Source organism: Dermacentor andersoni, chromosome 5 (assembly GCF_023375885.2).
Source record: "Dermacentor andersoni chromosome 5, qqDerAnde1_hic_scaffold, whole genome shotgun sequence".
Taxonomy (NCBI): Eukaryota; Metazoa; Arthropoda; class Arachnida; order Ixodida; family Ixodidae; genus Dermacentor; species Dermacentor andersoni.
Window position 1 is genome coordinate 189,145,145 of NC_092818.1, and position 26,322 is coordinate 189,171,466.

At 44.4% G+C, this 26,322-nt stretch overlaps 1 protein-coding gene and 1 pseudogene across 1 annotated transcript; one reads left to right on the top strand and one right to left on the bottom strand.

Annotated features, from left to right (window-relative positions):
* Nucleotides 1–1,057: 1,057 nt before the first annotated feature.
* Nucleotides 1,058–16,550, bottom strand: LOC126532311 (acetylcholinesterase-1-like). Its single transcript, XM_050179997.3, has 3 exons — nt 14,868–16,550; nt 10,967–11,116; nt 1,058–3,566 (listed from the first exon to the last, which is right to left on the bottom strand). The coding sequence occupies exons 1-3, from the start codon at nt 16,466–16,468 to the stop codon at nt 3,377–3,379; spliced, it is 1,941 nt and encodes a 646-aa protein (XP_050035954.1). The 5' UTR covers nt 16,469–16,550; the 3' UTR covers nt 1,058–3,376.
* Nucleotides 16,551–20,458: 3,908 nt separating this feature from the next.
* LOC126532510 (U2 spliceosomal RNA) lies at nt 20,459–20,638 on the top strand (annotated as a pseudogene).
* The last annotated feature ends 5,684 nt before the right edge of the window (nt 20,639–26,322 follow it).

The following is a 26,322-nucleotide window of genomic DNA, read 5'->3' on the forward strand; positions in this document are numbered from 1 at the left end:
CACCCCGCTTTGTGCCATAATGACTATAGCACAGAGTTTTAGCAACAATATTGTCTCGCTGCTTCGCTTACTTGAACCTTACCAAGAATTTCGTCAAGAAACTAGGAGGATGCTTAAGGTTCATCTTTAAAAGTGGGATGTGACGGCATTTAAAGATCCCTGACTGCTTCTCGCGCTTCCCAGCATTACAACTGCAGCTTATGTAACTGTAATGTTTACGGGGAAACGCTGTCGGCGAGCGCTTTGCATGAAGGCGTGTTTTGCGGCCTCTTGCGTGATCCGATCCAGGAGGTTGTGCACAGCCGCACCGAGAAGATATCTTATTTTCAGGTTTCTCTTATTGTTTGGCACTTTTAATATTTAAGTCTGAGAAGATTTAGCATAAGAGGCATGCCCTATTGGAGTTTCGTTTCATGACATTTGTTTTCAGGCTGTCATTATTAAATGTCCGAGGAATAACTTTGCCAGGAATGTAAGAAAAAGTATGAGCAATATTAGTGATAGAATGATGCGACCGTACAACCCGCATATATCGCATGTCATATAGCGAGGTGTGGCATATGCATATACCTAATTATGTGCGTAAATTTTCGCCCCCTTAAAATCCCGCCGACGTCGAAACCGGCAGCGCATTTTGTGCGACACGGGGCCCTTAGCGCTATCACGTTAAAATTGTGTCCTGCGAGATTGTATATGATGTCTCGTTCGTTATAAGCTGGAATCGTTCGTATACATTAAATCTCTAATGGAAATACGTCAGTTATTCCATAATAAATTGTTATGAGTTTCTATATAAAATCTAATTGATGCCATCACAGACTTGCATGCGCATAGGTAACCCACGTATCCAGAAGATTTATTCAAGAAATGTCTAATGAGGACATTCCGAGCTCGTTTTTTTTTATAAAAAGAATCATGAACTTATGTTAACTTACCTTGCTTTTATGCTGCGTGATTGCTTGGCCATCCTGGTCGGTAATTTTCTTTTTATTCTCTGTCCTGAACGTTCTTCGGCACATCATCGTCGTGTTCAGAGAATGACTTCAAAGCGGTGATATATTGTGTTTCCTGCTTTATTAAGAACATGAAAACGACTAGAGATATAAAGCCACAACATCTATCAACACATTCCTCCTCCTGAGTCTGCTGGAGTCATGCCAAGCCGGATGTCGATCTCTTCAACGTCGGGGAGGATGCTTCTAAAAGCTGTCAGGATGAAAACGTGGCTCTAGCTTTAAAGGGGCCCTGAACCCGCTTTCTATTGAAGTGGAGAAAGGCATTTGAAGTAAAACTAGTCTATTTCAGAAATACTTTGCCGCAAAGAGTACTTCAATGCGTTCAGCAGAAGCGGACGGAGTTATTGGCAATCAAACGCGGCCTCCGCTGTGCTCCCGTTGTTTCTACAATGCCTTGCGCTGCGAAGGCTACGGCGCAGTCTACGGCGCGTCTACGAAGGCTACGGCTACGGCGCGTCTGTCACCGTGGCGCGCAGTTCAAATTTCACTTTGGATGTTAACGTAAAAGCCACGACTTCCTATTTTAGTGGCTACGACACGCTAAATGTAAGCCAAAAGCGGCTGTCCTCATCGAGCCCCAGTGCGCCCATAGCCAGCGGACTCGTGGCGGCACTTCGCGGCGGCCGCGGTATTTACGTTACGTAGCAGACCACAGCTAACAATAGCAGCCGCGTATGGGAATTCGCTTTATTATGAAATAAAGCGTCCAGTAGAGAATGAGGAGCAAGCTTCTGTTGAAAAGAGAGCGTTTTTGAGAAAGGCGACTTCGCGCTCCTCTTGCGAGCTCCACGCATCCCGTACGACAGCAAAACTTCGCTGAGATGTTCACAGCAGCGTATGCTACACCCCCCCCCCCCCCCGACTATGTTATTTCCCCAAGCCCGAGGGGTAGCTCAAGGTCCTTTTAATGTGAGCTTCCGCAGTGTCGCTTTAACTAGCAAAGGAATGATGGGCTGTAGGACTGACTCGGCTCAGCTGATGGCTGGGCGTGCTATGAGACAAGCACTAAATACTAGTTTTTTTTTTTGTTTTGCGAAAAACTTACAGCACTTCGCGATAGAACTTCCTACATTATACTCTCTGTTCAAATACATCATTGGAAACGTGGCGCAAGCTGCAAAGCACCGGAAATAATTAACATTTCCAACTTTCGTTCCTAAAAGATCTTAATATACTGGCAGTAAGCATTGCTGCATTTGCAACATTGGATCTTTATGACTTTGTTACGAGTTTGATTCCTTTCTTGCTCAGAAAGAGTAAACATTTTATATAGTGAAGAAAGAACGTGCCATAACTTGACTAATGCCAATATAGGATAACTTTAAAGGTAAGCAAGTATGGGGACTGAACTGGCTAACAGAAACAAAAGTTCAAGTTCGTAGAATAGAATCCATAATACAGAGCCCGAGTCAAGGTTGTACTCCAAGGCCTGTATCTGCAACCAATACCATGTTGGTTCCAGCAAAACTGCACCAGTTTCCCCTGTAGCCAGAGTGTATCAATCTCTGAGGCCACGTGCATTACGAGTTTGCAAGACACCTGGCAATGTCAACTTCTTCCGTTTTCACATATGTACAGCTCTGTCCGAATGGTAATAGCAAATACACATTCGATCCTCACTCTCACACTCACACCCCCGTGTAAAGTGCGCAATCGCAGTTTTTCCTGATGCTTCTTCTTTTTTTGAGATCCGCAAATGTATGCCAGCGTTTGCGCTTAAATGAACATCAGGGTGGGAAATGCAAGACATAACAACACATGAACCCTTTGTATCAGCATACACATAAGGAATGCAACGGTGTTGGTCTCCTAAGCATGAGGTCGTGGGAGCGAATCTAGGCAACGGTGCCGCATTTCGATGGGGGAGAAGTGCGAGAACACCTGTGTATTTAGATTTAGGTACACGTTAAAGAACCCCAGGTGGTTCAAACTGCCGAAGTCCCCCACTACGGCGTGACTCATCATGAGATCGGTGTTTTGGCACGTAAATCCCCATAATTAATTTTGAACACATAATGAGCGTCTTTATGGCGAACATTGCCCATAGTATTTATGATAATCAGCACATAAGGAAGCACGCAATCACAACGGAAGTAGTTCCACCAGTGGAATCGCTGGAATCAGTAAACTTAGAAGCCACGAATATATTCCGATGTTCTCGCATTATTATAAAGGAATGCAGCTGGTCGAGCCAGGATTCGTTAGGCATTTCTAGGTCAGTGAAATGAGAAAGCAAGTCCATAAAAGTCGTTAGTGAAGAGAATTCAAGTTTCCACGCCGCTATGCCGAAAGGAGCGCCTTACAGGAGTAAAAGCGACTCTTTCAGTTAGCTCCTGAGATGTCTGCGGTATGATTTCCACCTAATGTAAAAGATGAAGAACTAGCATTGCAAGTACAACTGCCATACTACAGGCACAGACGTTGTTTGGTGCATTGGAGGCATAATTGCTTTCGACATCGTTGGTACTGGGTGGCGGCAATTTTGCGGAGGGAGATTTCCCGGACCTTGTCGCTTGTTCTTTGTGCTCTCCTGCTATGTCCTTGGCACTCCTGAAATGGAAAGAAGCGAGGACAGCATCATGAAAACAAGGCAAAAGATAAGTTTTCTTTCATCAAGTGTTCATCCGGAGATGCCCATAGAAACTACAGTTGGTCAATGAGATCTGTCTATTTCAGAAATTTTAGCAAAGCACGTGTCACTTTCTGAGCTTGTGACGCATATGTTAATGATCCAAGAACCTTCTTCGAAACTGAAGAACAGGTCTCATGGTCGCTAGGTGAGAATTCTAAAAGCTTGCAGAAAGTATTTTAGCGAATAAAAAAGCCCATGTAATTAATTCAATATCGACACATTGCCATAGCCTGTGAATTATCCCCGTCTGTGCAGCAGTTCCTTTCACTTTGCTATGCTAATGTCTTACTCCGAACATTTTTCCGAAACATATATGGTTAAAAATGGCTTTTTATACGGTTGTATTCATGTCTTCATAATTTTATGATATTTTAAATTTGCGACGGTTATGGGGGGACAGATAGTCACAGTTTTGCTAACTTCTTAATGCGGAAATCTCTTTGCGCCCAACCTGTCCTCAGATGTCGCTCTCGTTGCTTCCCGCTCTCAGAGGCGATTGGAAGATTGGTGGAAGAAAAGTAGGGAAATGACAAAACAACAGAGGCGTACAAATAGGTAGTTCCCACTAGAGGTTTAGAAAGTTTGGTGATGTGCATTCTTCGTGCTTTTTTTTCCTTTCCTTCTTTTTTTTCCTTCAACATAGTTGGGACATTGGGTAATGTAATAACAAGAGCTTGATGGCGCAAGCCACCGCCCCTTTCCAAGGGGGGTACTCATAGCATCCATCCATCCATCCATCCATCCATCCATCCATCCATCCATCCATCCATCCATCGAGCTGTTCAGTTCTTGAATACGCGAAAGTATAAATGTCTTTTGACGTTTGTCAAAACAATAGCTACTTCGTGCCATCCGTGCATTTTGACAAGGTGTACCCTGACAAGCATCGCTGAGCAACATGAGTAACGATGATAGGTATAACATTTAGCGCGTAGTAATAATGGTGTAGCTTTGGGGTTGTAACGCCAGTGCCTTTGAGGCGAATGCAGCTGCAAAGAGTGTCGCTGTAAAATGCGCAAAGAAAAAGATCGCTCAGCACAAGCAATTTATTATGTTTTCTTTTGGAATGGGATACAAAACTTTTCAACTTTATCATAAGCCGTCGTATAGATATTAATTTGCTCACTAAGCAGAATACAATGCGAAATGGCTGACGTACTTATCACTATACGTGCTTGTATAAGCTAACACTTGCCTCATCTGTCATGGAAGCGTTTGTCTTCTACAAAATTTGCGGATTCTACTTGAAAGAGCGCAACGGTGTCGGTTTCACTCGATGTCATGTAGACATTTGTCACATCCTTTAATTATTCGCCAAACGCACACCGCTACTCACCCCTGCCTCGCTGAAATAATTCCTGCAATGCCCCATTTAATGATCAGGGATTCCAGGCAAGTAATTCAATGAAAATTGTGAAGTAGAAGTTTTGTAACTGTGACGTCGGGATGCATGTCATAAAACGGTCAAATACACTAGCTTCTTAATAGGGCTTCCATCCTTTTTTCAATGCAGAGTCAGTGCACGGAGTAATTGACGCCCGTACATCGAAAAACCGTAGACGTCAACAGCTAAAGAAAAAAAAATAACAACTCTGAGTTGTTACGTGCCAAAACCGCAATCTGCTTATGAGGCACGGAAAAGTTTTTGACCATTAGGGGTTCTTAAACACGCACCCAATGCACGCTGTACGAGCGTTCTTACATTTCACCCCCATCGAAATGCGGCCGTCGCGGCTGGGATTCAATCCCGCGCCCTCAGGCTTATTAGTGCAACACGATAGCGACCACACCACCACGGTGGGTTCCGCCAGCATATATTATATAGCATATGCTAAATGGAATTTCAGCGTGCTATTTGACAGGTTTAGTGCCTGTAAAGGTTGTACCATGCGGAACTCAAGGCAGCAGTTCGTTTAGCTCCTCAATACGTTCACGCATCGTTGTCATGCGGACTCTATGTGCATTCCGAGAGAGTATGCCTTTGCACAAGTTTACGGCGTCATTTCCTTCCTGCAGCCGTCCGGCATTACCCAACCTGTTTCGACTTCTGCTTCTGCCTCATGGATCTGCCGAACGAGCAACGTCAGCTCATCTCGTAATCAACCCTTGTGTGCGCGACTTCCCAACTACGCACTTCCGGCGACAGACGTGACCACATCATGCGGCGGCGTTACGAGAAATACTGGTAGGATATATGCTGAGCACCTTCCTAGTTTTCTTCTCTCGACGTACTCGCGTACATCTTATAAATTTTCGGTAATATAGCGTCACAGATCAGCTTAGCTGCCGAAGCTGTTAGTGGCGAAAGCTCACGTGCTTTTGGTAAGACTGGTCGGAGGCAGAAGTAATCACAGAGTAAATACCCTGCTGTCACGCCACCAAGATCTACTTCGGCCTGGTGCTGCTCCGCACAAACGTCGCCCGCGATTTTGGTCCGCATCACAGCCGTCGCGTCCGAAGGTCGTGACCGTCATATACACTCGTATAGAAATTACACACGTATACAAAAACACCCATAAGAAACTTCTCAGGGCTCCTGAATTATTCCGAGGTGGTCGAATGTATTCCTCTTCCCTCAACAATTGTAATTTTGATAGAACAATGAAGAGCTGTCAAAATCAGCAGCAGGTCCAAACAAATCAAGTCTCTCTGCTTCATGCACACATGTCTCTTCAACGTGCGTCTACTTGCAGTTCTTCACAACTCGAATATAAGTCTGAAATTGAGCTAAGTGTTCCACGATATGGCATGCTTGCAAAGTGCATTATACTTTCGTAGCTTTTATCTCATGGCAAAGAGGCGAATTTTTTTGATAAAGTATAAAACGCGTCGTTCTGTGGAAGCTCCTGTCGTTATAATTAAACTCCGTGACGTAAGTACTCGTGTATATTGCACTCTCAACGCTATAACAATGGTTAATGAGTACATTCCCATTTGTCATGCTTTCCCTGCGCTGTTCTTTTCTGTTAACTGCCATAAATTAGTTGCTCTGCAGATATTGAAGAAGAAAGGCACCTCCGGTAATTCATCTCGCTGTTCTACAGCAAGAAGAAGATGATGATGAATAAGATTATTATTATTATTATTATTATTATTATTATTATTATTATTATTATTATTATTATTATTATTATTATTATTATTATTATTATTATTTCAAGCTGCTCCTAGGGGCAGCTCTTACCCACAGCCTCCATGGTGATTCGATAGCAGCCCTCCAAAGCTTGCGAGATTTACGGCGTGGTAATTACGAACAGCTGGTGCTTTAAATCAACAAAATTTTCCATTGCGCTTCTGAACGAAGACATGATATATTATTTCAGTGGCTTCCGAGACATTGTGGTATCGTTGGTTATCATCTCGCCGGTGACGCTGCCCGACGTGCTCACGCTGGAGCACCGACACTCCTTATACCTTTGTCGAGAGTAGACGCTGCAAGAGAGCTTCGCAGTCTCGCTCGTACCATCACGTTCAGTTACTGGCATACACCACAGAACTTTAACTGTCGTTTATACAGCCTCGGCCCCTCGCTGAAACTGAAGTTCCCAGCAAACCTCTCACGACATGACGCAACGCTGCTGTGTCGGCTGTGGGTAGGAGTGGCATTCACTAACTCCTACAACTATCGTACTGGAATGGCGGACTCACCGATGTGCGCTATGTGCAAGTGTGAAGAGACCATAAGTCACCTTCTGTGCCCCTGTTCTCGCTTTGATAAGCAACGTCAGACTCCAGTGTGCCTTGGATAGACTGGACGATAGGTCACTAAGGTGGCCGTGATTGGTGACCCCTGAATGGACGATAGGCCATTCACAGAAGCGAAGATCTTGGGAGCCTGGCCTCGCAGTTCATTAGCTCAGAAAGTCATTCGAACGCTTCTTCATTCTCTGAAGGCAACAGACTTAAGTGGTCGACTGTAGACACATTGCACCTCCCTTAGTGCAAGTGAAACTGCGATATAGACTCATGCTCTCTTTCTGTCTCTCTCTTCCCCCTCTCCCCCTCCCGACGTGCAGGGTAGGAAACTGGACTCAGCCTCGTTAACCTCACTGCCCTTGCTCGCCTCTCTCTCTCTCTCTCTCTCTCTCTCTCTCACACACACACACACACACACACACACACACACACACACACACACACACACACACACACACACACACACACACACACACACACACAGCCTCCTTTGCCTGTCTGATGGCACTAAAATTCTATTGTAAAACTCATATTCCAATATATAGTGATAAATACAATAATTATAATAAGTATATCTATGCCGCAAAGGAGAGCTCACTGGACGTCTAGCATCAGACCAACCCTTATCAAAATACTGTCTAGACTTTGCAGTGTTTAACTGCTGGGGCTTTTTCTTCTAAATAACGATAATATCCGCACAAGTATGAATGTTTAAAATATCCTCAGTCAGACCTGAAGGCGTCACCTGTTCGTGCAAAATTTACTGAAATGGCCATTACAGGTAAAAGCGGCTAAAAGTGTGATGTTTGGCAGCGTATATCATGGAGCCTGATATTTAAGTAAAATAGATATTACCATTGTAAATTATCCATAACTCAAAAATTATAAGAGTAATTTGCTTTCCATTTCTATCCTTGATGACTTACGTGCTGAAATATATGACCAGTTATTCGCATAATACTCTAGTAATCTTATTACTTCAATATGTACAATAGTTAATAAACTATTGTACATGTTAACATATTAGTAATAGTTAATTACTATTGTATGCATTTTCATGCTGTACATGTGAATATTTATCTGGCAGATAGGCGAAGGTTTTAAACAAGTTTTGTATTGACTTTCTCGTTACCATGCCCCAAAACAGCATACTGTTTTCTAATCTGGTGTGCACAATGATAATTATATATATAGTGTTCACGAGTAAAACAAACAGAATACGCAAAATTTAAAGCAGTATAATTTTATGCCAGTTTTCAAAGCGGATGTATCAGAAACAAAAATACCTACAATCATCACTTGAGGCACAAAACGTTGCAGTTGAGGCTGTTCGCGGCTGCTTGAATATTCCAGCACGCGTAGTATATTATTCGTAAGGTAGAGTTCTGCGCAGGATATAAGGATTTTCATTGGCTTTAATAGCACCAACTGCGACTAACTAAATACAAATAATATGTAGCCCGTAAGAAAAACTACCGTTGTCCTTGTTCCGTGCGGCTTAGTTTGAAATATCTACTTAAACTAATTGAAACTTCTTCATTTTGGGATTAGATATTCCCATAATGTTTTCCCGCAGAAATCCCACCTATTTTCACTTCATTGTCGAAGTAGAGGGTTCGACGGAAGCCCCTCTGGTCGGGATGAGGCATGAAGCAATAAAACGACGGACACCGACCAAAAGAAGTACTAAAAAATTTTAAATCTAAAATACGTTTCAGCTTCCCTACGAAAGCCTTGTTCACAATGGGATGAAGTAAAGTTCACGGAAGCTTATGTATACTTCAGAACGTGACGTAAGCAGCGCGTATATGACGGGGCGGAAGGTTCCCTCATTTCGATTGAGCGTGTGACGTGTTTTTGTATCTCCAGTGATTCCAGATACAGCCGCGATTTCAAGTTTCTTTCTTTAACTCTCGAGCGATCCCAGTCAATCTTGTGGCCCGTTGCATCTGTGTGCTTCGCAAGAGCATTCGAAGCGGTACGTTTCTTTTCGACATCTTTCTGATGCTGCCTCCGTCTCTGTTTGAAGTTGCCCGATTCACCGATGTGTGCGTGGTCGCAATCTGTGCAGGGTATCTTATAGACTACGCTGGGAAAGGTCGGTGTCCGTCGTTTTATTGCTTTATTCCTCACTTCAATGTCGTAGAGCACTACGCGTTTTTCTCTGCCGAAGCTTCTGCGTATGCTGCGTAGAAAGTTCAAAATGAGAGAATCCACAATCAGATGGATGTTCAAGGAAATAAAACTGTGACGTGCATAGCGTATATGAACAGTGTCTTTTATCCTTCATACGAGGTGTGACACAAAATAAACGAGAATAAGTGTGTAGCTTGAAAAAAGAGTGGAGTTCGCAACAACTGTTCCCCTGACGTAATCCCACACACCTCCTCTATTCATGCGTCCAGTTTCGACGGAATCGATCACGCCAGTTGGGAGTGCTGCGTCATTGAGTGAACATGTGCAACTGCATTATGCCGGAAAAATGTCTGTGTAAAAACCGAACAGTGAACCAACATCAAGTTTCTTGTGAAACTTAAGAAATCAGCCACGGAAACATTTCAAATAATAACCGAGGCTTATGGAGATGGAGACGGTTTTCAGGGGGTAGGGACAGTGTGGAAGATGATGAACGGTGCTGGGCGCCCAAGTTCAGCGATTACAGTACAAAACATTGGCAAAGTTCGTGATGTGATCAGTGGTGACCGATGATTAAGTGTTCGTGCAGTGGCGGAGTTGGTTCACTTGGATAGGGAAGCTATTTGACGCATTTTAATGGATGAATTACACATGAGGAAGATTTGTGCGAAGGTTGTTCCAAAAGTTCTGTCCGTTGACCAAAAACGTGTGTCTGGACATGTTAGAACGCATTGCAAATGAGCCAAATTAGTTGGAATCTGTTGCAACATGTGATGAGACATGTATTTTTGCCTATTACCCAGAAAGTAAGCGCCAGTCAATGCAGCGGAAGTCTCCAGGATCCCCAAGACCCAAAAAAGCACGCATGTCAAAATCAAAATTGGAAGCAATGTTAATTGTCTTCTTCGACATTAATGAAATTGTAATGATTGAGTGGGTTCCCAGTGGTCAGACTGTTAATCAACACTACTACATTGAAGTACTAAATATGCTTCGTGAGAAAAATCAGGAAAAAAAGGTCACAGTTGTGGAGTGATGGATGGCTATTGCACCAGGACAATGCACCCGCTCACACGGCCCTATCTGTCAAGCAGTTTCTGACCAGCAAAAACATTACTGTGATGGGGAATCCTCCTGATTCCCCTGATTTGGCTCCATGCGACTTTGGTTTACTTCCTAAATTTAAATCTTGCTTGAAGGGAACCCATTTTACCTCAGTTGAAGAGGCTCAGGCAAAAACGGAGAATCTCCTGAAGGACCTTCCAAAAACCTCGTTCCAGACCGGTTACCAGCAGTGGCAGCACCGAATGCAGAACTGTGTGAATGCTGAAGGGGACTACTTTGAAGGTGATAATGTCACAGAGAACTGATTCAGTAAGTACAATAAGTTATTGGACCAATCTCGTTTTTTTTGTGTCACACCGCGTATATACCTGTGGTGGTACGCCTCGTTCAGCACCTAGATGTGCTCGACCACAGGACTCACCGTTTTAGCAGGAATGGCTTCCACAGGTCGCAGAATGCCTGCCGCTTCTCCGTGCCGATGGTGTAGTTGTGCGGCTGAAGTTGGACGTACTGCTCAGTGTCCTTAGTGTACAACGGCCACTCCGCGCGAGACTCCGGTATCGTTGGTTTTCTGCAGAACAATGTTCGCATTTATGCGTCGACTCTGACATAGCAGTCTCTGAATCTCACTTCATTGTATTGTAGTATATGCGGCATTTCAAATTTATTGCATTTCTTTTTACAAATTTCGATCTTTTACACACTCGGCTCTCCGTTTATATGTTAATTGCAGAAAATATTAGAAAGAAAAGAAAGTACGAAATAAGTTCAGCAGGGTCACTCAACTTTCCTTTCGTTCCATTAAAAACAGCGACAACAGGAAGCAATGTCTATTCAACTCAATCACCTTGACTAAGCCGCTTAATTTTAGTGCATCAAGACACATGACTAAGCAATAAAAAAAGAAAGAAAAACCAAGAAAACTGAAGCAATAACAACGCGGACACATAGATGCAGAGTTGTAAGTCTGTAAGTGCTCAATCTGGTAGGCTTTTTTTTTTTTTTCTGTGCCATGTCTCCTCGCGCTGTTCAATCACAGATTGTTACTCATTAGCCAAAGCCAAGATGAAGAAGCAAGATTAGCTATGAATGTACTGCAGAAGTACACATGTCGGTGTATTGAGGCCAAAGGATGCACAATTTAGAAAAGAAGCTTTTGGTTTATGGCTGTGGGTTTATTTTTATGCTTTACCTCTCACTTTGTTTGTAGGTGCAATATCGGCGAGTATATAAGCGTCATTGAAACGAGTCTCTACATCGTTATCTAGACAAGCTGTTTGTGTGGCGTCGAGGAAAGACTTGCGGCACTGAGGGAAAACACTCGGGCCATGCACCCCATAATATGAGATCGAATCTTGAGGAAGCCTAGCAGTGTTTTACAACGAAGCTGTTAGCCTCTCGGTGATCGGCATATTTCGTGCCCGTCTGTGAGAAGAAATTATCATCCTCAGCAATGGCTTATGCAAGCAAGCGAAAATGCAATGACTCATCCCCCTCGTAATGTAGAGGGTATTCAAGCACTCAGCAAAATGGAGCAAACTGTGCATACATTCATTGGAAGCACGCACACAACGTACAGAACAGCGTGCGTTTCAATAAAGAACGTGCTCATAAGCATTTGACATCAACAGCAATGGCTCTTAACACCATAAGCAAGCAAAAATGCAGTGGCTCATGCCCCCGTAAGCAATGGCTCATGCCCCCGTAAGCACGCGAAAACATCATGGCCATTCCACTCTCTGAAGGTGGGTAACCAGCGAAACTCTTTAGGCCACGACACGCAGGTGACATATAATTCTGAACAATGTTACGAACTGATTTATTGTCTTCATGGGTGGTCATTATTTAACTTATGGAGACCTGAATATAAACAGAATTTTTTGCTCACAGACAACTCCGCCGACGCTGGCACCGACACCGGCTTTTCTACGAAACGGGGCCCTTAACACCATCGCGTTAAAAATTCAATGGCTCATACCGCCGCTAGGCAAAGAGGCTAAAAGTGCTTAGCAAAGTGAAGCGAAGGCTGCCTACATTTATTGAAATCATCCATACAACACAAAGAAGTGCATACGCTTCAATGAAGAACGAACTCAGAACAAGCATCCCAACTATAAATTAACCATTGCATACCGCCCTCAGCAGTTGCAGTGATGGTTTTGCAAGCTTTGTTGGACATCCACTTTCGCCGAGCCGGAATGGCGAGTCAGTTTTTTTTTGAGTTATCAGCCCCGTCAAACATTGCTTTATTTAGCAGATACGTGACATAACGAAAATAATGAATCAACGGTATACTAGTATTAGCAACACACGGAGAAAATATTTTTTTAGGATTTCATTACACAATATCAGCACAGCCAAGTTTTCATACCCTTATAAAAAGAAAAAAAAAAGACACCTAATATAGAGTTCGTATAAGGCTCTTGAAATTAGACAGTACATGCCAGCACATTTTCGTGAGACATGAGTTAATTAGGCATTATATATCATCATTAAAACAAGCTTGCTTTTAGTAATCTTTAACTGAGGTTTGCCTCATAATTACAATGTCCATAACTCATTTAACCAGATATGCACTGTAAGTTCCAAATTTGCTGTATTACCGCTAGGGAAAAAAAGGAGAAAGAAACGAAACATGAAATGTTGTCGTATGTATACTTGTACAGGACATGTCAGTGACATGGCAAGTTATTTCTAGTTGGAGTAAATCTATGTCAGTGCACAATTTAACGCCCGACACTTCATTACTTATTTATTCCGTGTGTAAGCAGAAATGATTATTGACTTGCGTGCAGTAATAGGTCACAAATTTAGGTGCATATCAAGCTCAAAACAACACCTCTATATCCTCTTGAAGGGTTGTCCATGAAACAAGATGTTTCATTAATCAGAATTTTCTTAGACTTGAGAACAACTTCTGACACTACAGATTATTTTCAAATATTTGTTTATGTTTTAAGTAACGTCACTTGGTTTGAATTTTCTTTTCAAACAGCAGTTTACTTGTGTGTGGTTGTCATGACCACCACACTCTTTTTTTTGTTTTTGCTTTCCTTGCGTGAACAGCTGACGCATCTTCAATTTTCTTTTTTCTATAAACTCAGAAATGGAAAAGGTGCAACTCTTATTGACAAACATTTAAGGTAATCTTACTTTGGTAAAACATGGTGCTGGTTTCAGTGTAGGATAGTTCTGATATCGGAAAGTATTCTTGCTCACCAAGCAGTCAGCCGCACTTTACACATCGGCTAATTGTTTCGTTGTATTATCAGCGATTTTAAAAGACTGCATTTGTGAATGCGTGTTTTTTTTCTCCTTCGAACATAATTGTTAATAACTGCTGGAGATATATAGCGAAAGCCTGCCCCTTATGACGGAAACTTTAAAAGACGCGCATGACGTGCTTGGAAAGTTGCAATGTATGCGTAAATTTTAAAGACAAAGGCTTTTTTAGCGAGTTACTACCACTTTTCCGTATCGGGTTTGTGTATACCCTCTCTCCTAGGTCATATGCTAATGAATAGATACATATAACTGTCCCGAGGCCGGATTCGAACCGAGGACGTCTAGCACAGAATCCCGATACTGTAACTGTTACGTCTTCGACGCTTTTCCTGCACTACGGCATGCCTTATACGTTGATCGCAGTTCTGGCATATAAAACCACAAAAAATTATTAAATTACATACACGTCACTAAAATTCACGTCACTACACGTCAGTTAAAATTTGGGCCTATCCCGAAGATAACGAAGTCGGAAAATGGGGGCATACTTCGAAGCTAGTGCAGTAAAAAAGATCAAGTAGTTCAACGCCTCTTCAGCTCGCACGCAGCGCCTCCGCCCCACTCACACCTCAAACACGCTCAGGAAGACATTGTCTTTCATCGACTTCACCTGGAGGTTGAATCGCACTCCAACCTTTTAACAAAATTGTACTGAACAACTTCGAAGTTCATTTCCTTGGACAGCTCTTATTCAATTGTGTTTTTTTAATAGGATGTCTTTAAAGCTTGAGTTTAAAGTTATATTTCTTTATACACTTATTAAATGTACAAAAGAGAGATACAACCAAAGTTAGGGCGATTACGAAGTACCAACACTGTAATCTAATCTAATGCCTGAATCTCTTCTGAATTCAGGGCACAGGTATGCAGTGGCCACATCGACTGCTCAGGAAAAAGGGGCCAAATTTCACCACATTCTAGCAAAAGTAACTGTACCTTCGAGTTAACTTGTTCTTAATGTAGGTTACTGCGGCGACGACAGCAGCCGACAAATGTTGGTGCATCAGTGCATAATTCCAGTGTAACACCATGCTTACCCATTCCTCACATAAGCAGAAATTGTCGAAATAAGTTCTTTCATGAACACCGTTTCGTCTTTCGTGTAGTGCGTTACATTCAGCTCTTCTTTTAGCGTGTGCCAGAGAGACGGTCGGTGCTTCTTTTCTTGGGTGAGGAAAGGCAATGCTCCCGTCATGAAAAACAGGTCTTCACCATGAAAGACGCCAACCCAAGCTGGCCAAGGGTTAAACGAGGACCTGTGCGTGTACTGGTACCTATACGTCTTGATGCCTTGCTTCGATGCCTTTTCAGCAAAGAATACCACGGGGCAGTAAAATCCACCATCACCGATGATGTCGCCGAAAATCGATAGCACTTGATCCAGTGTGTGATGCGTGTCGTAATCACCATAATAGTAACTGATAATCGCCTTCGATGCCGAGACTGGTATGTTAAATAGAGTACTCACGCCTAATGTCACCATGAGCCTGTAGTCCTCTGTCAACGAAAACGCGCCGCCGACGCTACTTACAAGTTTGGCGACATTGTAAGCAAAGATCGTGCCTTCGTTGGCGACCGTCCCCAAGAAAAGTTCCTCAGTAGCTATCTTATCAGCTGCATTTGCGAGCAGAGGGTCAACCGGAAGGTAGTCATCACCATTCACAGGTGGGAATATCTGGTCTTGAGGTTTTTCCTTTGCGAGCCTCTCGTAGATGGCGCGGCCATCGGCTTTCTTCAGACAAGCTACGGACTCCTTCAATTGGTCTTCGACGCTCCTTTTTTCATCGTAGCAGCCCGCGCCCGCCGCCACTGCTATGAATTTGCCCGAACCTTTGAATGGTTCCCCAACGATCATAGACATGGTTGACCCGCTTTGTAGAAGCATCCTTTTGAAAAGGCCTTTGCCCTTGGGCGAAATTGAATGCAGAGCTGCGGAGATGGCGCCAGCACTTTGGCCCGCTAATGTCACTTCATTCGGGTTGCCTCCGAAAGCACCTATGTTCTTCTGCACCCATTGGAGCGCCAAGTACTGATCCCAGAGACCCCAGTTTCCGGGAAACTCTTTCGTACCCGCCGTTAAGAAGCCAAAAATGCTAACCCTGTAATTGAAACCTACGGCAATCATGCCGGAATGAGCAACGAAGTTGGACAGATCGTGCACGAAGAGCGACGAGTCACCCCACTGAAAGCCACCTCCATGAACGAAAACAAGGACCGGCATACTGGCATTGCACTTGCCGTCCGAACCGCACGCCTTCGCGGGCCTCCAGACATTCATGTAGAGGCAGTCCTCCGAAGCGTGCGAGTTGTCGATTTTCGTGTCGAGTAAGAAAGGAAAGTCGATCTGCATGCATGGATTCGGGCTTCTAGTGGCGTTGTACGTTCCCTGCCACGGATTTGGGGGCCGGGGCTTTTCGAAGCGAAGGTCTCCCACCGGAGGCTGCGCGTAAGGTATTCCGAGAAACGTGTGCACTGTAGCATCGCTGATAATTTCACGCCGGCCGGCGACGAGTCCATCGCTTATGCGGACGACAGGAGAGTTGGCGTCGTAGGAAACTTCCTTCGCGTAGGTCCAACAACCGCACACGGCAAGCAATGAAACGAACGGCGCCAGCAGTGCTGAACACGGCGGCTTCATGACGACGTGATGGAGTGGTGTTCAGGTGCCGACTTTACGGGACGAGTGATACGGTTCCTCCTCCCACAACAATTCACGGGCTTTCAGGCGAGACGACTGCCTGCTGAAGAGGTGAGGGGCCTTTGTTTGTGCTTTTCGTCGTCTTTTGAGGCCCCACTGCCTTCGCTTCATGTTTCGCAGCAAAACAGGTTTCAGATGACGTCCTCTCAACCTTCAGAGAAAGGGTACCTTACCCTTTACATAGGTGTTTAGAGGTCGGTCGGTGTTGTGTCTGATGACCAGATAATGTATTGAAAGCACGTTTGTGAGAGGTACTGGTATTTATCAGCGGTTGTTTTGTTTTGTTTTTCATTTGGAAAGGGCGGGGGAGGAGGGATAACCGTGAATTCCCCAATAATAGTGCTAACCTGTCAGCTGGCAATGCTTCAGAAACTTTTGTCCGAAACTGGTCTCAGCCTTCAGTTGGCGATGGAAAAAATATCTCGCTGAGCATCTTTTTCTTTTCTTTTTAACGTGACATTTCGAGAGAAACAACTCGGAAATCCCCCGGAATGTATTAATTTGTTTGTCGCAACGCACGATTCTAGAAACGTACCCCGCGTATGCAAATACGTTTGACTGCTTTCTCGGCAGTCTACTAAGTACGTAGGCATGTGAAAATTTTCCTCACTGCAGTGCAAGAGCCACCGTCAAGAAGACGAGAGCAGCATTTTCATTACAAGCACGTTACAAGCGCGGGTTCAGCAAAGAGATAAGTCCTGATGACATCTTTATTGTTGCTTCAAGAAAAAATTTCTTCCTTTCCTAGGTGATCTCATTACCAAGCGTCCATTACCATTGTCGAAAAATTGAAATCTGTGTCGCGAAAAACTACGCAAAAAGATTATATTGCTGAAGGATAGATGAGCGGTGCTGTTGCAACTGCACCACCAAAAACATCCTTAGCGTTTCGTTGAAATCAAGCGTTGCGAAGACTGCAGGCAAAAACAAACTACAGAACAACACGTGGATGAGGATGGCGCTATCGCCAAGGTCACAATCACGAGAAGCAGAATTCCCGCCAACTGTCGTTTGCTATGCCGAATAACTTCCCCGTCTTTGTGTTTATCCGCTTACGCTGCCTGTCAGATGCGACGCCCAGAGGGCTCCTTGTTTTCTCAGTCACGTGACACCATGTAAGCAGGTGCGTGAGCAAGGAGGAATTGCGTTATTGCGAGGAGGTGTTCTGAGGATAAGAGGTGAACATGGACTCTGACAAATACATACGCACAAGCTAGATCGCTCGGCGCGAGACTGACCACGAAACATGACTAGGAAAATAATAATAATAATAATAATAATAATAATAATAATAATAAACCAGAAACAGGAAACTAAAGTAAGAAAACAGATAAAAGGAGAAGAGGATGATGAAGCAAATAATCAATGAAAAGCCATTCAACAGAAAGATTCAATGTATTTTAGCAATACATTACTGCACCCTAAATATTTTATAGTAATAATTTTGTTCACTTATTTAAGAGTATTTAAATACTGCGGAGGGACTCAAATAGCCGCCAGCGTAGCAATATTGGAGACAATAAATGCTCATAAACCAGCCAAAAGACATTTCTTTGTTGATGAGCACGCGGTCTACAGTGTATGTATTTCTCAAATTTAGGTACTGAATAGTCTTTCGAGACGTGATTTCGCATTCCGTAAACATCATTATAAAGCTATATTTTCGAAATATGATTAAACTTCTTGTTTGGTACACAATGGCGGAATGAGCCAGTTATAACATCCCACTCGGGGTACTAACGACCACGTGGACGCCTTGTACAAAATAAAGTTTTATCGTTTCTTTACTCCTTTAGACATCAAAGTCCTGTGGCAGTTCTTAGATGAGCTCCAAACTATACTGTCATGAGCTTTGTAAAGTGAAGTCTTTAAGCGGGTGGCATAGCCTTGCACGGAAGTTATAACGCTATGGCTAAAGTTGAAAACCAAGAAAATTAATTACCGGTGTTTTCTTTTTTTTTTGTCCACCGACATCAACTTCACGGTAGTCATTATGCACGGAAGTTATAACGCTATGGCTACAGTTGAAAAACCAAGAAAATTAGTTACCGGTGTTTTTCTTTTTCTTTTTTTTTCTCTTTTTTTTGTCCACCGACATCAACTTCACGGTAGCTTCATTTATGTCTCTCTATGCCTCACTACCTCTTTCTCAATCTCTCTCTCTCTCTCTTCCACCCTCCCTCTGTGTGTGTGCGCGCGTTTGTGTGTCCTAGATTTACCGATGATCGTTGACGTCAGCCGACGAAAAAGTACCGCATATCTCCTCATTTTTGGTGAAAGCACCCCGTCATCACCGCAACAGCTGTTTGTATCTACGTATCCCGACAACTTGCGATGTCACAATAAAGCAAAAACTACTTCATGGCAGCAGATGGTGGCTTAACCTGCCCGCTTCATGCCATTTGTGCGTTTACCCTCTTTACGGGGACTGAATAGTGTTGTGGGCTTTCGCTTTCGCTCCCACCACATAGGCAGCAAAGTTCAGGCGTTATATAAGCGGTCTTCCTGTCGTTGGCTCCCGATGGATGAAGGTCTAGCCTGTGGTAACCCACGGGCACTCGTCCTAGTTTCACTAGCTTGAATTGGCTTGGCAAGCAAACCTCTCGTTCACTCGTACTTGCGCGTTCTATCCATTGAACGCTCATCGACGCACACAAACGCTCAAACGTGTCAAAACGGTTTATTTTAATAAATGCAATGGCGCGAAATAAACGAGCATACAACGAGGCATAAGAAATTGAGTGTGAACAAGGCTCCCGTGCTGAGGACGAAACGTCAAGTTTACAATATCGTAATCTAAATTGGTGCCTGCTTTGTTTCTTTTCATTATTCTTTGCCAAGAGCTGAAACTTCGTCACACTCTCGGCTTCATAAACATACATGTCCCTCGTTCTACGTGCCTACTTCGGAGTGAATAGAATCCACTCTATAAGCTTCACAGGCGCCTGTGGTGTACGTTCTATGTGTCTTTTGCCCTTGCTTATATCTTCTTTCTTTTTTTCAAGAATCTCCATAACAACACATCCTCAAACGGCCTTATAAATGTCTAAAGCTGAAAGCTGCGCTAGTTGGAAGCTGAACATTCGTGACATTTCCAGCGCTTGTATGGAAAAGAAAGATTGAAAAAGAGTGACAGACAGCTTCTGTCGCTTTTCTTTTTTTTTTTATCCCCAAGTCTTTCTTGTTCCGAGCGCTGCAAATGCCAGGAATGTTGTTATAAGTAACAAATTGCGTTGGTTTGCGGGTATTCTGCCTACGGGTGCTTGCGGAACACATACGCCGCATAAATGCCACGCATTACTTGAGAAAAAAAATTCAGTGTCATTCTACTCTGTGAATGTGGAGGACCACCGAAGCTGTGTATGTAGGCCCCTTAATGGCGAACTGCCCATTACCATGCGTCAAGCGCCGTATGCACATAAATGGAAGGCGAGGCGCGACTAGTCGCTCCTCCACGATGCTGAGCCTCGCAAGATGGTGAGGCACCGGAGGGTATACAAACCCGTGTACTGCTGCAGAACGCAGCACGACACCTTTCACTAACGAATACCAGCGCGTAGAAGACGCGCACCTAATCGCACTCCGATGGCACACACGGCTTCACCGTAGCCAATGCGATCGTGCGTTGACCGACGTCCCGCAGTGCAGTAATAGTTGTGAGATCACTCGAAAACTACAAGCTGTCACACACAACACAGGCCACACAAAATTAGTTCCCCACAAACTCCCTCCGAAACCTGGCCGCTGCTCCGGTGAAACGTTCCAAGTTTGTGGGATCAGAGCTACATGGACAGTTGGCATTTCTTTCCGCCTGTGGTCCTGGCGGGCAGCACGCTTGAGCGACCGCCACCACGGGAGAGCGGAAGGAAAGGAAAGGAGGTACGCAAGCGCTTGGAACGCCAACAAAGAGAGGGCGGTGAGAACGCAGACATAGTCAACGCGAGTCAAAGTGCAGTATCTGTTCTTATCAGTTTAATATGGGATACTGGGTTGTATTTGGACCTAAGATATTAAACTTATCTTTGCCAGTCGGCGGAGTCTTAAAGCCTGCTTCACGTCCGCCGCGGGTCCGCCCAGTGTTGCGCTATCTTCGCGATCGGCCCACGTGTGGGGAGAAATTATCGTTCTACATGGCTCGATAGAGGCACGCATTTTCTTCCAGAACCTAGCCATATACAGCTTCGCTGTAAAAAAAGAAAAAAACATTCTGTTGGCGTGCGAATGGTCATCAGAAGGCTCATTTGTCATTCACTAGATGCTTTTGTAATACTTTTAAGTTATCTAGCCTGGACAGGAGTTTCATCGACCACCGATGCGATACCACATGCATCGTTTGCCTCAACGGTACGTGATGGTGGAGGGGAAGCGAAGTGCGGCGTTTATATATTTTTTTTTCATACCCTTGCGCTAGAAAGTTTCTATGGCTTCGGTACAGTACTGTGAGCACTTCTTCAGGTCATATTATAAAATACAATTGCTACCATTTTTGTCAGCTCTTGCCATAAAAAATGTAGCAGACTTCTGCGGACTTGCAGAGCCACAAACAACTTTCCAGTGAAGATGGAAATTTGGAGTTTCGGAAGAAAGATGGAATTAGGAAGATGAAATTTCGTTGCCTGAATATTATTTTTGTTGCCGGAGAATACCGGTGTACTTATATTTATGTGCACGTTAAAGAACCCCTGGTGGTCCAAATTATTCCGGAGTCCCTCACAACGGCGTGCTTCAAATGAAATCGTGATTTTCGCAAGTAAAACTCCATAATTTAATTTTAATTTAATATCATACTTTAAACTGTTTCCCGTATATGACTGGTCCGTTGGATCGGCCGAATTTAATGCTTGCGAGCACTTACTAAATTTTCACAAGGGCAGTAATTCATCCATACACATTTTACTTCGCCAAGACATAGTTCATAGGGTCCATGCCTCCCCACTTTTTTTTTTTTTGATAAATTTGACCTCGATTGCGTTCACAGTTTTACCAGAGCAGCGAGATAAATTCTGCGATAAATTCTACATAGCTGCAACTCTCCCAACTGCATGCTCACGTAACCTACTGCTAATGCCGTAATTGGTTCATACAATTTTGTCCATGCCTATAAGTCGCCAAAACATGCCTCTAACTAAAAAAAAAACAAGGTGCCTTGTTTATTTCACCGATGACGCCAGAGGAATGTACTGCGAGCCTCGTATAGCGCGACAAAAAAACAACAAAAAAAAACAACGAGGGTTTACTAATTACTCACAACGGTTCTATGATTAGACCAGGAATGCTAAAGCTTCGCCATACAATGTGCTTAAACGCATTTCCACAAAATATATCTTTGGTATAATGTTGAGTTATCTAAAGACATTAGAGAGACTTAGAATACGGACGCCAAAAGCTTGCGGCCCCAAAGAGCGTTGCGGGTGTTAGTCTTGGGGCACGCAGAAGTGAAGAGTTTTAGAATAGGGCGTTGCGTTTGCGGATACCCGTTTATCCGGATGGCAGGCAATGATGTGCCGGCGCAGCCTGTGTCTTGTGAAGTCCGCGGCCGTTACAGCAGGGCTGAGGGGAACGCTTGAGTGGTGGGCGCTCTTTGCGAGAGTGTCTGCCTCTTCATTGCCCACACTTGGCCCTTGCGCCAATAAACACTACATATCATCATCATCATCTTCTTCATTGCCCGGGATCCCTACGTGCGCCGGCAGCCAGTGCAGGGATATTGAGCATCCTGCATCTTGAAGGGCCGCCAGTCTTGAGGAGAGCAGTGCAACCCCAAGGCTAGCCTTGTCAGGGCTCTGCAGGCAAAGCAGCGCCGCCTTGGAGTCGCAGAAGATAGCTGCCGGAGTCTTTGGTAGCTCCTCTGCCAGTAGGTCTACAGCACGGTGGAGTCCTGCTAGCTCTGCTGCGGTAGAGCTTGCATGTTCCGGGAGACGGCACACCTTGCGATTTTGTAGGGCCGGTGCAACGCAGGCTGCTGTGGATGAGCCCGTCTCCGGTATCACGGTCTCCACGCCCTCTTCCACACCACGGCCTCCCACGAAGGGATACCTCGTTGCTTCTCCGACTGCGGGTTGGCTGCTACTGGACGGCAGCCCGCCGGCACCGCCTTGGGAAAGCCACCTCGCCAGCCTATGCCTCCTGCGGTGACCCATAGACTCTGGAGCACCTTCTGCTGGCCTGCCCTGCTCACCTGCAGCACCGGGGCCGACTTCTGCAGGAGTTCTCCCGCCTGGGGCTCCCATGTTCACGACAGGAAGACATCCTCTTCCCCAGTCGTAACCAGCTACCAGCCTTCCTAAGTGTCATCGAGTACCTCGACTCGTCGGGGCTCTCGGCGAGAGTCCAGGAAATTTCTTCAAAGACGAATAGCCTAACGGCTATTCACCACCTCGGGCCTCCTCATAAGCCTAAACTTCGCTTTTGCTGGGCCACCTCCTAAAGTCTATCACCCGTCCACTCCTCCGGTCGAAGCCACTGGGCCTTCCAGGCCGGGCTGCTCCGCTGCTGCTGTGGCGACTCTCTACCTTTCTGCCTCCTTCTATCTCCTTCACTCCCATATCCTTCCCCCTGCTGGCTCTGAGCCGTGCCGCAAGGGTTGCAGAAGATAGTGCCAGAGAAGAACCACTTCTCTCTCTCTCTCTCTCTGCGGATAGCACCTTGCGCTGACAGCGCCGCTACGACGGCAAAGAAAAGCTACTCGAAATAATTAAATAAAATGTACCATTTTATGATAAGAAGCGTAATTTATTTTGACTTTCGTGTTTTCCCGTTTAATTACCATTTAGAGGTTATTCTATTTGCAGCAAGCAATCAGTTGCGCTTAGTTTTGAGTAACCAACTTAACGTGCCTTCCCCAGCCAAGCTAAGCCGTATTAGGCCTACGAGTATGAAATCGACAATTGGGTTCATAATCAGCGGTGCATAATGGGTCAATCTTCATAACATACGCTAGTTGAGAGAAAGCGATATGCGCAGTCACTTCTAGCTTGCGAACTTCATGCGTTACCGCGAATCGAGCCCAGTTTGGTGCTTGGTTTGAGCCGTCGCTTTGATGGGTGCCGCCAAGTTTGTTGACGCAAGTCTTTTGAGGAAGCTTTTGAGGCTCCCGCTAAAACAGTGAAATAGCATTCCCGGTGCAAAACCCAAGCGCCGTTCGTGTCTAGCGCATGCGCAGTGGCTTCAACGCTATTTCTTTGGTGCCCCAAACATTTGGGACCCCTATTATAAAACTCTCTATTGACAAGTATAGCTGAAGACCGCCGTAGACATATGACACTTTCGAACACTTGATGCAGAATTTCTTTTGCAAGAGCTACAGTGGATGCACACGCATTTAACTTCGCACAGATAATTGCAGTAGCATTCCCCCCATTATCGCTAAATTTTTATTGGTGACATTTGTCGTTTTGCCATGCAAACAAGATAAATATTGCACCGTTCATTAGATGTATACTGATAACGCCCTGGAGGATGCAGCTGCAGATGTAATTTCTACAGCGAACCTGTCAGTGGCTGAGATCCTGGAATTTCTTCTTGGCGTAACATCGACAGAAAACTATCATCATCTATGGTTCGTACCCTCAAATGCAATGGCTCATACCCCCGTAAGGCAGAGGCTACAAGCACTCAGAAAAGTGATGCGAACAGTGCATACATTTTTTGTAATCACGCATACAAGATACAGGACAGCACACGTTTCAATAAGGAGCAAGCTGAAAACAAGTATAGGAACCACATAATTAATGATAAGGCGCTCCTGCGCCTACATCCGGTGCGAAGCACGTAGCACTCTCCACGGCATACGTTTCCCGGTAAAGATTACTGTTGCGCAAGCTGCCGCGGCGACGGCAGCTAGACTGTAGCATGCAAAGCAGGCAGTGACGTAACTACACTTTCGTACGTGAAAGAAAAACCTACCTTGCAACTGATTTGTGTTGTGCCAGTACTATGGAAAGGTCACGTATAGTGAAGACATATATAGTGAGGACGTATACTGAGGAGCAGCGTGCATACGAGGCGCGGTGAATTTCTCTTCTCTCTCGTCCACTCTGTGTAGGTGCACGAAGTAGCGGCGCAAGCCAAGACACAGGCCGTCGAAACGTCCTAGTCTAATATTAGGTAAAATGTATGTGCGTATTGCCACGTGAATAATTTCAACCTGTGTCTCAACGGGTAATCGTTCTTGTTGTCGTTTACTGCTTCACTGTCCAACCACCTTCGCAGCATGAATTGAAGACCATATGTTTTTTGCAAAGGAAGCAATTAACCAACAGACTTTAAATTTGGTCCACGCATCACCTGATCCTCGTATTCACCAAACGTAAGCAAGGTGTAATCCGCGTTGTGCATATTGGCTACGTGTTTCCATTAAAGCTGCAGGCCAAACGGGCAGACGCCTGAATGACAGATTGCGTGAGCATCGATATAAGATGAAAAACCAGCTCTCCGGTCATATAAGTGCGCATTGTAGGGCTCCCAAGTGCATCCCAGATTTTGATAGAACCTATGTTTTGAACAGAGCTGATGATCAACTGACAAGGGAGATATTGGAAGCGCTTGAGATCAAGAAGCGTGGTGTTGATTGTATCAGTGAAGCCTCAGTTTCTCTTTCGACAAAGGAACTGGCGTATCTTGATGGCGACACTTAGAAGTTATTCTGTATCCTGGCTTCCTTGTGTGATGCAGATGACTGCCCAGTTTATTCTTGTTGTTTTGATCCTTGACAGCAGCTATATATTCTATGTCAAGAAATAAAACAAGCTGCACATATTTTCTGTGTCCCGTGCTCAAACGCGTCGTTACAACCATGTTATTGCAATGGGCACGGTTAACCCACACGCTTTGAACTTTGCGTGCACATTGCTCGAACCATGTTCCTTAGTCTTGAGAAAATGGTGCCGCGGTAGCTCAATTGGGAAGAGCATTGCGCGAGTACTGCGACGTCGTGGGTTCATAACACATCTGCGGCCAGTAGATTTTTCATCCACACTTATTTTCATTAATTTATCATTTCTTTAATTCAATTAGTAAGTACAAGTAATTTCCTCTATGTTGTTCTTGGTGTCTTTGGTGGCTTCCTATGATATGAGTAATAAAAATGGCGTCAATCTCTTCCCTTTCTTCTCGTTGATATATATATATATTGATTGTTTACTGTGTGCTGGTAAAATGCGTACAATTGCTGAAATGTGAAGTAATGGGATTGATTGATTGATTGATTGATTGATTGATTGATTGATTGATTGATTGATTGATTGATTGATTGATTGATTGATTGACTGACTGACTGACTGACTGACTGACTGACTGACTGACTGACTGACTGACTGATTGATTGATTGATTGATTGATTGATTTATTTATTTATTTATTTATTTATTTATTTATTGGCTTTGGCAGAAAGGTATGCGTGGGAGCCTGGCCTAACCACAATAAGCCTGGCCTATTGTTGCTAGACCACGCTTGCACGAATAGTTTTGTCGTGCGAAAGCCAACGCGCTGTTTTCTCAGGTAATGAAAGGTAAGCTACAGGGGCGGAGCTTCTGTATATGCGCTACCATGCCAAGTAGTGCGGCAGCCTTTGACAGCGTTTTCGGCAACCTGGAACTGGTACTGTGAATTCAGCGTCCCTTCAACGTGCGATGGCTTAGCATTTTCCCAAACACGGAAGAGAAAAGCGAAACAACCGTGAAATCTGGCACACAGCGGCGTTTTTTGTCGTATTTTCACTGTTCTATGTAAGTTTATTTTCACTTGCCCAGTTCAAACAAAATACGCAAGTCTTCTATATTCCTTTGAACATTGTA

Bases quoted from the DNA above. Each gene is read 5' to 3' on its own strand.
- LOC126532311 (XM_050179997.3), bottom strand. From the start codon at position 16,468: ATGAAGCCGCCGTGTTCAGCACTGCTGGCGCCGTTCGTTTCATTGCTT. The intron at 11,117-14,867 runs GTAAGCATGGTG...ATTGTTCTGCAG, and splicing joins TCTGCTTATGTGAGGAATGG to AAAACCAACGATACCGGAGT. The intron at 3,567-10,966 runs GTGAGTCCTGTG...TTTCCATTTCAG, and splicing joins AAGCCATTCCTGCTAAAACG to GAGTGCCAAGGACATAGCAG.